The 13,884-nt window shown below is 37.8% G+C and overlaps 2 protein-coding genes across 3 annotated transcripts in view; one reads left to right on the top strand and one right to left on the bottom strand.

Annotated features, from left to right (window-relative positions):
• Positions 1-6,867, bottom strand: part of LOC148080113 (gamma-aminobutyric acid receptor subunit beta-3-like) — a 60,934-nt gene extending 54,067 nt beyond the window's left edge. The window contains exon 1 of one of the 2 annotated variants that reach the window (XM_087791660.1): positions 6,351-6,867. In XM_087791660.1, the coding sequence (XP_087647786.1) occupies positions 6,351-6,502 (152 nt within the window). In that variant the 5' untranslated portion in view covers positions 6,503-6,867. The remainder of the gene's footprint in view (positions 1-6,350) is intronic. The other variant, XM_087791661.1, reaches the window with a different exon arrangement.
• Positions 1-13,387, top strand: part of LOC148080112 (gamma-aminobutyric acid receptor subunit alpha-5-like) — a 29,088-nt gene extending 15,701 nt beyond the window's left edge. Inside the window, exons 7-10 of the mRNA XM_087791664.1 lie at positions 1,499-1,642; positions 9,093-9,245; positions 9,337-9,548; positions 10,610-13,387. Of these exons, the coding sequence (XP_087647790.1) occupies positions 1,499-1,642; positions 9,093-9,245; positions 9,337-9,548; positions 10,610-10,912 (812 nt within the window). The 3' untranslated portion in view covers positions 10,913-13,387. The remainder of the gene's footprint in view (positions 1-1,498; positions 1,643-9,092; positions 9,246-9,336; positions 9,549-10,609) is intronic.
• Positions 13,388-13,884: the final 497 nt, after the last annotated feature.

Below are 13,884 nucleotides of genomic sequence, written 5' to 3'. Positions count from 1 at the left end.
TGATTCAAAGGTGACTTGGTGGTTTGTTTTAACACAAAGATTGGTTTCTATTAATGACAGAGAGAAGTTAGAACCTGAGAAGGTAATGCTGGTTATGGATGATATTTGAGGTGGATGAAGGGTTCCAAACAGGATGGTTTCAGTTTTTGAACTATTTATTTGGAGGAAGTTGAGCTCCATCCATATCTTTATAACCTCAAAGTAGGTAGTGATATATTCTATTCTATTGAAACCTCACATCATATTTAAATTGAAAATATGACACTGATTTATAAAGCCTCACCCCTGCTCCTGAGTCGAATTTAAAGTCCAATAATGAACCAGAGCAGAAAAAGTAGTTTCATACATTTTGAGTAAAATTCAGTGATCTTCTGTATATGATAAAAAAAAAAAGAATTTGAAGAATACTCCTATCCAACAATCCTCTGGGATTCGTGAACTTCTTTTTATTCTTTTAATTTGAGTTTTCCACTTTAAAATTGCTGCTAGTCCTTGGACTGGTTGGAGACCATGAAAAACGTATGTTGATCTAACCCTTGTGAAAAAACTTCATAGAAATCTAGCCAGTCAAAGCATTCTAAGCCATTTTCTAAAATGCGTCTTTAATTTGAGAGAGAGAGCAGTGAACAAAAGTACTGGTACTGTATTAGGGGACCATCTCCGTGGTTAGCTGTGCTTGTTCGTGACAGTGTGTGCAGGTGCTCTGTGTCTCTTCTTGTTCAGATGATGTTGAATCCCTCTGATGTTGAGCAGCATGTGTCATCAGGTCGCATCGATTTCACAGTTGCCCTGTCAGTGTCAGGTCTTTGCAGTCTGCCACATGTGATCTCGGTCTCGGGCGGGAACCCGCTGAGTCTTGTCTGGTGAGATGCATGCATCTCTTGTCACTTGAGGCCAATTGTAGTCACAACCACAGTGAATCATTCAAACCACTGTCATAAAATGTGATGCAAGGTCACTCTATTTAACATGTGCCACCTATTTTAAAAACCATTAGATGGACTGAATTATAGAGAGACAAGCCCAGATTCACCGGGAGAGATTTTGTATTTATCCGAAGAGAATGACACATTCCAAGCAATTCAGCGAAAAATAATAAACAAGCGCAAGAGTTGGACCAGCTGCCGAATTGCTTCAGTTTTTCATCACTAGTGTGATGCAACACATTATGGTTAATCTGAGTGGGTCTGGCTTCTGCTGACAGGGGAACTCACCTCTGACCCACCAGTGCTGTTTAAACACAAATACACTCACAAATATCCATCCACACTCTCACACACACAAATGTCTGCATGGATTTAAGTCTGTGGTCCAATCACAATCGAGCTAGAAAGACGGCTGCTACTAAAGCACTCACCAAAAGGCAACACATAATATAAAAGATCAAATTGTTTTTTTTTTAATCTAGGCTCTGTATTTATTTTTTATGCGTCTGCCATTTAGTAAATTACAATTCAATGGTCAAGTTTTTTGCGTCATAAACGTTTTTGTCCACCAGATGCTTATCCTGTGTCCGAGGTGGTGTACACGTGGACCGATGGCGCGGCTAAGTCTGTTGTGGTGGCAGAGGATTGTTCCAGGCTCAACCAGTACGTGCTGATCGATCAAACTGCTGGTACTGAGGACATCCACACAAGCAGAGGTACAAGTTTTCTCCAGCATTACTTACAACTGTTGTTGTATATATCAGGACATTGGTTTCATACCTGGAGGAAGTGATAGTCTGATGAAGCTTCCTGAGGCAGTATCATATTTTTCAACACCAGCAGGTTAGAAATGATTTGACAATAATCTGAAAATAATGACACCGCTTCATGAAGCTTCATCACTAACTGTGGACTACTGCCCATAAAGAACAAGCAAGAAAATAAATAAAAATAAATGTAGATAGACATATCAAGTAAGAAGATAGAGTACGACAAATTAAAGTAGAAAACAATTTTAAATCAATTTTATTTATTAATTTATGTCTGTCTCTAAGTTGTCTTCACCTTTTAAAGCATGTATTTTAACTGTATATTGTTTTTGATTGTTTAAGAGCTTTGTGACCCTGGTCTGAGAAAGGCACTTTACAAATAATGACTTACTTACTTACTTATTTCTCATTATAATTGATCACTAGCTATTCCAAAGGTTGACGTGTTCATTGTACAAATATATACAGTATATATAAAATAAATTAAAAATAAATAATATAAACTGTGTTTGGCTTGAAATGGATTTATGTTCTAATCTTGAAGTTCTTCAATTACCCTGTGTACAAATAAGCAAAATAACTCCAGTAAACAACCACAAAAAAAAGAGAACACAAAGAAATGTATAAATGTGACATATAGTGTGTCAATATTAAGCCAAACATAAAAAAATAAAGATGCAACAAGGCGATTGTTCAGTCAATAATAAAATGTGTGTGCATTTTACTTATTCACCAATAATTAAACAGTGTAATAATATTTGCATAATGCATGGATCATGCATTGTGTTGGTTTTGTTTTTTTGTTCTCATAACATGATACAAATTTAAATATAGAGCTTTAGGAACAGGCAGAACTTTAGGGTAAATTGAAGTGGAGCAATTGCTCTATGAAACCGGTTCCTTTTAAGGCTGGTCTTTTTCGTGAGCTTAAAAAAATATCTCTAATATCAGTTACCACGTCATAAGCTTTAAATGTTTAACGCATTCAAAAGAAAAAGTTCCTTTAAGTTTCATTTCAAAAAGCAGATGCTATAACTCAACCCTTATCAGCGTCCAAGGTCTCAAGTAGGCATTTCCCCACACAATTTGAAATTATTTATTCATTTATTCATTTTTGGTGGTTAACTTTGCCACAACATAAGGACATTTTGATGAATAATATTCTTGCTATCTTAGCTAGTTGATACCAGAACTAGATGCAGTCATTCCTAATGGAACCGGGATCACGATCGAAAGGATTTGTATGAATTTCATCTGAAAAGAGACTTTTGTTAACCTAATATGATAAAAGTGAAAAGGCAATTCTTGTAGAAAGGCTCATCAAATGTAAAGGTGGCTTTGGTACTAAAGCATGTTATCTTCGCAATTTAATTTTTGTTTTACAGACTATTCATTTGACTCTTACGTCAGGATAAATAAATAGGTAAAATCATGATTTCCACGAATATACTGACTAGAAACATAAAAATATTTTGTCATACATAATATATCATTATTATTCCCCTTGCAAACATCTTCGCTATTTAACGTTTATCATGTTTAGGCCAGAGCCCTGAACTAGTCTGTGAGTCAAAGAGAAATAAATGTATTTCATTTATGTTGTTTTGATAATCTCTATTTTAGAGGAGAAAAGGTTTCACAAAAGATTTTTTATTAAATTTCTCAAGGTTGGTCTTTGGTGCAGAAAAGGTTTCGGCATTGATTTCATGGGAAGTAAATAATGAATCTGTATGTCAAGTTTGAGATTAAATAAACTACATCATGGGCGTGCAAGGCCTCGGAGTAAATGTGGCGAACATTAGTAGGAGATCAGAGTCAATGAGTGCAGAGTAGTGGAGGAGAGTAGCCTATCCATCACACAACCAGCTGTCTATAGGCCTGGTCAGCCCTGTTCAACAACACTTAGCCCAACACACACCAATAAACACACACAAACGGAAGAGCAAGAGAAAGACATGGACCTTGGGTTAATCCCCACCATCCAACCAACCCATCAGCTTTTGCATAAGAAGATGACATCACGTAGCAGCGAGGGATTTGGTTGGTCGGGTTGTGTTGGAGAGTATCTGGGCGTCTGCTGGATGTAGATTTATCTTAATGAGTAAAAATGACGATTATCTAAACCGACATTAAGACAGAAGCTCCAGACATTTCGGATTTGGGATTATTTTTAGAGTAATTGAATTCTTCAGGTGGCTGTGGCAACGACAGTGAAAAAAATAAATATATAGTCCTCACAATGACGTAAAAAACAAAACCTGTTTATTTGTGTGTCTGGATTGGACAGTCCAGCTGTGACACGTGGAGCGGGAGAGGGAGGAAGGGGGGGGGGGGTCAGTGAAAGGCATCTGCTTAATACTCTTATGTAAAATGGAACTGTAATACACTTCGCTGCAGTTTTGAGTAGAATGATTATTAAAAGTGTGGATTTCTATTCAGACGCCACCCTTCGAGCTTCACTCGCTGCTCCCAAAAGTTGTACAAATACATATATAAATATAAAATATATTTAAAAAGATTAAAAAAAATGAAATAATCTGGGTTTGGCTTGACATGGATTTTCTGTTTTTGAATAACCCTGTATACAAATAAGAAAATAAAACAATCACAAAAAAAGCCTTTTTTTTTACTGAAATCTACCGATCATTTTACACAATTATTTTGATGAAGGACATATTTAGATAGGAATTAGCATTCTTGTACATACATATAAATGTTGGTCATAATATTAAATGAATTGAAGCGACCTCACAGGCATACAAAGAGCAACCTAAAAAAAAAAACATGAACGAAGCTCTGCTCCAATATTTGGTCTGGTATTTAACCTACTGGTCGCGTCTTAGCTTGCAATCAAATCTCTTACATATTTGGACAGTGTCCACCTTCCTGCTTTATGATGCTACCATCAGTTTGCTGCCAAAATCTGACTGAATGTCCGTGTCGTCTAATCATGTCTGATGCTTGACCCGGTCAGTGGTCCAGCCCTTTTTTTTTCCGACGTTGATTGAAGAGGTTTTTTTTTTGTGTTTGTGCGAGCGCAAATAATTGAATTGAGTGTGAACTTTATTCTGCAACTCACCTTGGCAAACTCTTATCTGTCCACCTCTACTACCATTAAGTAAATTATTGGTCCAGGAGTGATGCGTTGATGAACCTTTATGTAGTTTCATACTTTGGAATTCTGTAGGTGAAGCCCTCAGCTTAGACATTATAATAGAATACCTGTTCAAAGCATTAAATTCAGCAGAGAGTGACATCTAGTAGGCTCTACAAAAAAAGGAATTCTGCTAAATTAAGCTTCTTTAGGAGTAAAGACGACCCCTTAGATACACACATAAATGTAAACCTTTGTACAATTATATGTTTTAAATGCTGGGACATGCAAAGAAACCCACAGAGAGATGAACCATGGACTGGACTCAAAGTCACAAATGTTTAAAATGGAGATTCATGACTGGAATGAGATTAGTATTGGGACATTATCTTTGCTTCCTGGGCCCACTGGATGTCACTCCTCTCTATTATCAGTTGATTTAAAAAGCTTTTCTACTCTCATTTTTAAACACAGGGCGCCACCTACTGAGCTCTAAAAATGAGGACAGTGCTTCATGAAGTAGTGCTTTAGACCATCACAACCCATGTTTAAACGTTTAACGCAACATTTTATGGAGAACATAATCTAGACTCTATCTATATCTATAATATATTATTCCATTAATGCATTTCCTTTGAGGTGACTATTGACTTGTTTTACATATTTAAACCAAAATATAAATCTGGACTATAATATTTCACTTCATGTCCAGAATGCCACTATTATTTTGTTCTCTTCTGCTTCTTGATTTTATGTATAGCCGTAAAAATAGGCTTTCAGATCAATTTTCATTATCTTATCGTTTTAATTAATTTAAGTTGACTTCCGTTTAATTCATAAAGTAAAAATAAAAATAAAAATGTTGTAGTGATGTGCTGATGAAGCTTCATGAAGCAGTGTCATGTTGTTTAGAGGACAGTAGGTGGCGCCATCAGTTTAAAAATTATGTCATGTTTTATTAGAAAAGTTGTTCAAAACTAAGGAATTGTGCAAAGACTGACATCTAGTGGACTCTGAAAGAAATGACACTGCTTCACAAAGCTTCATCAGACCATCACTAGTATTTTGTCATTACAGTATAATTATTGAGGAACATACTGTTTTACTTTAACATCAACATACAGTGTCAACATTCATTTTAAATTATTGGATTCTTGACTGACTTTATTGGTTAAAATGTATACACTGGTCTAATGGCCTTTATTTTCTATATTTTCTATTTTCTTGCTTTCTAAATAGTGTAGTATTGATTTTCTTAATTTAACTTTTGACAGTTTTGTAAAGTTTGATCTAGTTCAACTCAATCAACGTTGGCTGCCCTGGTGATGGCAAACCACACAAGCACCTGTACTGAGCATTTTGATAAAGTAAGTCATAGAACATGGTGTAGTTTTTTTTTTTTTAATCTAATGACAAGGCTTTAATCACTTCAGGGATGTAGAATCAAGAGGGGGATTATACACAACTGAAGACTGTGACTTAAAAAGCTTGTTGGGCATATTCTGCTTAACATGTTTGCCCTGATATTTGACCACAAGTCAAAAACCAAGAGGAACTTACCAGTTAACCAGCATGGCCGCATTGTTTCCTGGCATAAAAGGAAGTTCCCCTTGGACGCTACGAAATAGAAATCCTTGGGAGAGAAACAATATGATCCACCAGAGGAGCATGTTCCTCCTCATTCCTCTGCCACCAGTCCTGTCGGGATCCATGCATCAAGGGCCAAGGGGATCCTGGGGGTTCCCAGGTTGACAGAGCCTGTTGTCTGGGTGCTTCCGGCAGCAGAAGTCGACGTTGTGAGCCAGATGACCTGGAGTCATCAGGGCGTCCGAGGGCCTTACAACCAGCCTGGAAAAACTAAAAATGTCTGGGATCAGTTGTTGGAGACATTGCAGGAGATGCTAATCGATGAAAAAAAAAGTATTTTTCAATTTTAGGCCCCAGTCAGTTGACGATGTAGTATCCACATTTCCTCCATTTTTATGTCTCTCTTGAAAACCGTCAGTCCGCAGAAGATCATAATTCCAGAAAATGGACCAAAAAAAAGCCCTCAAAAAAAGAAACCGGTGCTGGTTACCCCCCCTCCATCACACCAGTGATTTGTCACAACACCGTCCTTATCTCTGTGTGTGCCTCAGCAGTCAGAAATCATGTCTATGTGTGTGTGTATGTGTGCGTGTTAGTGGTAGAATTGGCAGAGCGACGGGGGCGGGTCTTAGTGCTATCCCAGGACAGGAAGACTATCCCCCTCCCTCCCCTTCACTCCCTCTCTCACTGATGGCAGGATGCAGATTGTAGCCGGGGATTAGGGAGGTTCAAAATCCGATTTTGCCTGGAGAAAGCCTTGCGTATTACTTTGTGTGAATGTCTGTGTGCATGTGTCAGTGTGTGTTTTATGGGCATTCCTTGCATTGTGTGGACGTTAGTGTGTGTTTTGTCCAGCTTGTGCATAACTTTTGGGGACAAGGGGCGAGTAGTGATGCTGTAAAAAGAATGAAAGGTTAATTCGGAGTGGGGTTAAATTTGAGATTTAGAGATGTTGTTCTTTTTATAGTTTTGTTAGAGTAGAGCAGGAAATGAAAAGCCGGTGGTGTGTGTGCTTGTGTGTGTGCATGCCATTGTGTGTTTACTAGTTTTTTAGTTTACACGCACTTAAAGTTGCAACCTCAATTGCAATTTTCTTTTATAGCTAATGGAGTTTCTCTCAGCCATTATAGAACTATCTGCTTTTATTTAACCAATACATTTCAATGGCTTACGTTGTCTACAGAAAAAGACTGCCAACCCAAATAGTAGTTTAGTCGTGAATCGACACAGAATAAATTGTAATTGATGAACTATATAAATACCCAGTAGTCCCTTTAGATGACCAAAATTTCTCTACACAAAGTTCATATTTACAATAAAAGGATTAGTTGTGGTGATAACTCTAATGTCTCTGCTTATGGTTGTCTTATTCACGACGAGCCACTACCACTCTATGCAATGCAGTTGAGGTGAAATAGGTAATGGTCATTTATTTATTGTGCAAAACCAAAACAAATCACACAAATGCTTATAATATCTCCAAAACATTACAAATATAGCCATGTTATGAGATCTCCATCACACTAAGACAAATTAATCCAGAGAAAAACTAACAAACAAACAAAGACACGTCTCTATTACAACACTGCAAAAAAAGTGAACAAAAAAAAGGAAGATTTATATACTTTGATGTCATAACAAGATCTAGAGCTTATAATCCATGCATTGTGTCTTCTCGTTTGGACTTTTGCAACAGTATATTTTAGTGTTTAAACAAGAAGGAGCTTAATACAAGTTAATACAAAACTCTGCTGCAAGAATTCTGAATGGCTCTAGTAGGAGAACTCACATTTCTCCGATCCTTAAAACTCTGCATTGGCTGCCAGTTTCTTTCAGGATCAACTTTATAATTCTGGTTCTTACTTTCAGAGCTATTCATGGTCAGACTCCTCCTTATATCAATGATCTAATCCAGCCTTACACCTCAGCTCGGGCTCTGAGGTCTGTGGATCAGAATCTACTGATGGTTCCTGAACACGGTTCCAGACCAGAGGAGAGAAATCCTTCCAAGCTTTGGACCGATCTTCCCCTCACTCTGCGTTAGATGGATTCTACTGACACTTTCAAGAAGCATTTTTAAATATTTTTGCAGGCTTTTTCCTAATTTTCTGGGACTCCTGTGTTCGTCTTATGGTGTCTTGGCAATTAAGAGTTTTTGTGACCCTGGTCTAGAAAGGTGTTCACAATTTACTATTACTAACTTACTAACTATTACTTAATTAATTAAAACAGTATGGTAGAGAAACCTTAGTGATGGACCAATAAAGTATCATGAAGCATTATCCTTTTTCTTCAGAGCCCACTAGATGACACTCTCTGCTCTGTAATCAATAGAAATACTATTGAAGCTTCACATCATTATTTAACTGAGGGCACCACCTACTGTGCACTTAAATATGACACTGCTTTATGAAGCATGAACCCATCATTATTATAAAACCCATTAGAACATCACAACATCAATACAACATGTTATTTTCACAGCAGGCCTACAGAGTTATACACATAAGTAGGGAGGACTTATGACCTCTTAAAAGATGACCACAGACTGAGCTCTGTCCCTGTACTGGGTAAGAAGAAAGGGAGGCTAAATGACAACTCAGTGAGAGTGTTGTAATGGTCCATTACCTTACCTTCAATCAGCAATCTGTCATTGTTCCTCCGCTGGCTTTTATTTTCCTCTTATGCCTCCGTTATTGATGTGTTTCCGCTCAGGACAGTACACTGTGATGATGGCCCACTTCTATCTCAAGAGGAAGATTGGATATTTCGTCATTCAGACCTACATGCCCTGCTTCATGACCGTAATCCTGTCCCAGGTGTCCTTTTGGCTTAACAGAGAATCGGTTCCAGCCAGGACCGTTTTTGGTAAGTGGAAGTATTTATGAAAATGTCACCTGCATGATGCCCACTCGATGTTGATAGTGCACCGTTTAGTTTGATGTTTGTTTATGCCCAGGGGTCACCACGGTGCTGACGATGACTACCCTCAGCATCAGTGCCAGAAACTCCCTCCCGAAAGTGGCCTACGCGACTGCCATGGACTGGTTCATTGCTGTATGCTATGCCTTCGTCTTCTCTGCGCTTATCGAGTTTGCCACAGTGAACTACTTCACCAAGAGAAGCTGGGCATGGGACGGAAAGAAGGCCCTGGAGGCACAGCACCCGAAGGTACTGCTCTAGACTCTCATTGTGCAGAATCAAGTTCCACTTAACACTTGTGTGGTCATCTCTGGGCAACACAAGGGATACCTCAGACATATTTGTATCCAGGCCACTTGGCCGCTTTGACCCAGAGACAACATACAGGATAAAATGTCCCTTAAAATATGTGAATAAATGAAAAAATAATAATAATTAAAACCAACTTGTGTATTGCAACGAGGATCACATGGGTACTTACAACATACCATTATTAAACCACAGGATAGAGCTTGTGTCACTCTATTTTCTTATCTCAAATTACTTCTTAGAGTACTCAAATTACATCTGTGTTGGCTCTCACGTTAAGTACTTACGTAACACCCCTAGGCCTCTGGGGCGCTCTCCTTACCAGTAGACACTGACACTTCACTCTCACTTTATGCCTCAATGCACATCTAGGTTTTCACAACACTCCCGTGGGCAATGATATTACTGAGCTGAGTGCCTTAAATAACACCTTTGACCCCTTACCCTACTCCGGACACTCACTTCACACCTCTGGGTTCTCACCTTACTCGTTACTCACATAGCAGGTCCTTCAGATTATATATGTGTTTAGTCATCCTGAGTGCTTTAAGGCTAAATGTGTCGACCGCGACCTCGAGGCAGATGTAAATACTGAACCTCTAAAATGCGGTTTGCCAAAGTAAGACACAAGAGTACTGAAAATATTCTCCAGGACCTACATCTAAAGCACTATTTCTCCAGTTTCTTGTGGACAAAATCTAAAAGTTCAATGCACATAGTTTCTAACAAACCCATTTGTCATCATAACTGCAAATTGCTATGCTTGGAAAGGAAACCACAAATCAGAAATCAAACATTAAAAAAGTAAGCACAAAAGAAAAAGCCAAAGATCTTCCAAGGTTTGACCAAGAGCACCAAGGCTGGGATAAGCTTGGTAATGATTTTATTTGATTTCATTACAGAACAACTATTTTAATATGTTACAAAAAACATCTCACTGCATTCAACAAACACAGACACCTCCAAAATCTCTAACCACTCATCATTCTCCTCTGCTCCAGAAGCGAGATCCCATGGTTCTCTCCAAAAAACCAAACAATGTCTGCTCAGCTGGCGTGAACTACACCCCAACAAATCTGACCAAAGACGTGGCCATCTCCACCATCTCCAACACTTCTTCAGTGCAGCTCCGCGCTACAGAAACCAAGATGGTTGACCCCAAGAAGACGTACAACAGCGTCAGCAAGATCGACAAGATGTCCCGGATAGTTTTTCCAGTCCTTTTTGGGACCTTCAACCTCGTCTACTGGGCCACTTATCTGAACAGAGAACCAGTGATAAAAGGAGTGGTCACCTCGACATAATTTATAATGGAACGACACGGTTAAAGTGGAAGACTTTAAGGGCTTTTTCCAGCCGAAGAAATTCTGAAACATTTGAAGAACTACAACATTTCTTTATTTAACTTAAGGTTTTTGAATGATTGCAAGGCTGAAACTGATTTTTTTGGATTTTATTGCCTAAAATCCTGCTTAATGCAGAAAAAAACTGCCTTCAAGACCAGATAGCTTTGCTTCTTTCTCAACTATCCGGCTGCCGTTTGCATGACGCTCTGCTGTACAGGATATTTCTCAGCCTACATATTCAGCCACTCATAGCTGAGTTCCAGCTAGGGAGGTTGGAGTCTATGTCTACAAAAAAAGAAGTAAAATAAAACTGCAATTTCACATGCCTTTTGAAAAGACCATCTCTTGAGATCAATGCTGCAAGTGCATTAATAATTCAGTTTTTAAGTTCTTTTATTGCAGCGGGCACTGGTGTGTTACAAAATCTCTTTCTGTAGGCTGACTTCTCAAAACCTCTCGATGAGGGTGGAAAAAAAAACCTGAAATACAACTTTGTTTCATGGATTTGTGTTGCAATGAATCCTGAAAAATATAAAACATTCACAAAAGATGAAAGGAGTTTTCTTTGAGGCAGCGAGCCAAAGCTAATGTTAGTGAAAATATCTCTGACTGGACCGCCCTGGATGATGTGTCAGGAATAATTTGGGAAATGTGCCTTGAGTCTGTAAGTATAATCACAGCAGAGAGATCACAGCACTGGGTGGTGTTTAATATGGTTCGCCACAGTATTATGTAATAGCATTGCATTAGGTACACTCTTGACACAACTAGAAAGGGAATTGATTATAAAAAAGGTATAATAGACATCATACTAGACATTTTTCTGATTTCAGTGTTGACCTGCTACGGATGACAAGCATTTCAATTGATGGGGTATCCTTTAAAGGCTTTAAAACCAATGTAAGGTTTCAATTGAATAAACAAGTTCAAAGTGATTTATTATACAGCAGAGAGTCCCATCGAGTGGTCATTACAACAATGACCATCTTTCATTAAACGTCAGTAGCCCACCACTACCAAACAAATGGTTCTGAATCTTCAGTGCAATTTGCACATAGAATAAACAAACCTTCTCTGTACTGTATAAGTAACTGCTGGAAGCACTTTCTCTGTGGTGTTTGTTCTCGTGGGTTTTTAACATTTATCAGTTCCAGTTCCAACATCAAAGTTGAATTCAAAGATTTTTAGATGTGATATTATCGGATGGGGTCACGAGTAGCACTCTCTGCTGTATTATCTATTGCTTTGAACAACCTATTGAGCTCTGAAAGATGGCCATCACTAGTTGCTATACCTACAAGTATTCGGACAGGGAATAGCACCGTAGCAATGCTACAATGCTAGTGTGCGTGAAGGTGAGTTGTGTTTTACCAGTAAAACAGTATTTGTGTCATATATCATGTCTCAAACACAGAACAGTTCAACTATAAGCTCACCATTAAAGATGTTGTTTTCCTAACTTCTTCTGAACTGGGTCTCTTTGGACTAAGTTTTGAAAATGCGAAGTTGGTAGAATGTTTTCTCAAAGAGCGAATTAAGAATCCCCTTTGAATACGTGGAATAAATGGCTTCATACGAGGGGCTTGAAGCACAGAACCATCATCTGAATCAACAGAGGACAATAGGAACATGTATTTACAGTAGTTGAGTCACTTTTTAATACTATGACGTCATCTGTTTACTCTTTACTTCTAACATAAATGATCAGTTGGTTGCTCAATGGATATTGTTTGTTGTTTCCAATTTTTCTGATTCTCCAACCTTCTGTACTAGTTTAACTTAAAAATGGTTCGTGTTTTAACATTTTGCTGTTAGTGTGTAAATATAATTGTTTTGTTGCGGAAACTGGAAACTAAAAAAGAAAAAAGATTTTTGTATTGATGATTTGTATCTGGACCAATCTTGGAAGCACAGGAAAGGCAGCGTTGGACTTTGGTCAGAAAAACTCAGGGACCAAACCAGCTCCCAGTGTCACCTCTATGGACGTGAAAGGATTGATGGTGACTTTGACATTCTGTAAATATATTTATTTTCTGCTTTTGTGTTATCCAACTGAAACTTGCAATTAACGTTTCAAGGTTATATTTCTCTTTGACAATTTAATCATGACGTCTAGTGTTGTTTTACTGTGTGTTTAGCTGAATTTTATGTTGTGCCATGTTGCATCTGACCTGGATTTCAAAGCCTTACACAAAGGATCTATTTTGCAAACTCAATTTCTACCATAAAGTGCTCTAGTGTCCAAACTGGTTTGGATGGTTGATTTCATTAAAATATATATTTTATCTAAGGATTCTCACCCAGTTGAGCTGCAACCTTTGTTTTATTTTATTTACAATGTACATTTGACATGTATCACATTTTATCTTACGAGAGTCTTTGTTCCCATCCATGATAACTAAATGATGTTGTATTAAATTATCCTGATAATGATGTGTGATGTATTTTAATGGGTTTTTTTTTGCTGCATTTCCTTCGTTACCTTTCAATATGTTTTATGTATTCACATCATGTTTAAATCAGAAACATAACTTGACATTTACCTCAAACACACACACACTATGTCCCCATGACGTACCAATGATTCATTATGTAGTACAAAGTCTTTGTTGACTTTGATTGATGTGATTTTCTTTTTTCAAATTGTTTTCCTTTATTTAGATGCTGCTTGTTCTTTTTTTCAAAGATGACAAGTCCATGTGAGGTCGCCATGGCAGCAGGTCGTCGGATGATGCAACGCTTTTCTTCAGTCTTTTTTTCAAAACCTCTATGAGAGAAGAGTGGATTTATGATTAGAACAGAACCATGTTGATGTCTAACTTGATGACATAGCCATGAAAACAGTGAAAGCAATTGATAACAAAAGAAATATGAATTACCCTCCTATTCAAAAAGATACTCGAATAAAGGTTTTAAAAAAAGTTTAAATA

Source organism: Callionymus lyra, chromosome 5 (genome assembly GCF_982586985.1).
Source record: "Callionymus lyra chromosome 5, fCalLyr1.hap1.1, whole genome shotgun sequence".
Classification (NCBI taxonomy): domain Eukaryota; kingdom Metazoa; phylum Chordata; class Actinopteri; order Syngnathiformes; family Callionymidae; genus Callionymus; species Callionymus lyra.
Note: the sequence above shows the minus strand (reverse complement) of the source record. Positions and strands in the feature narration are given on the sequence as shown.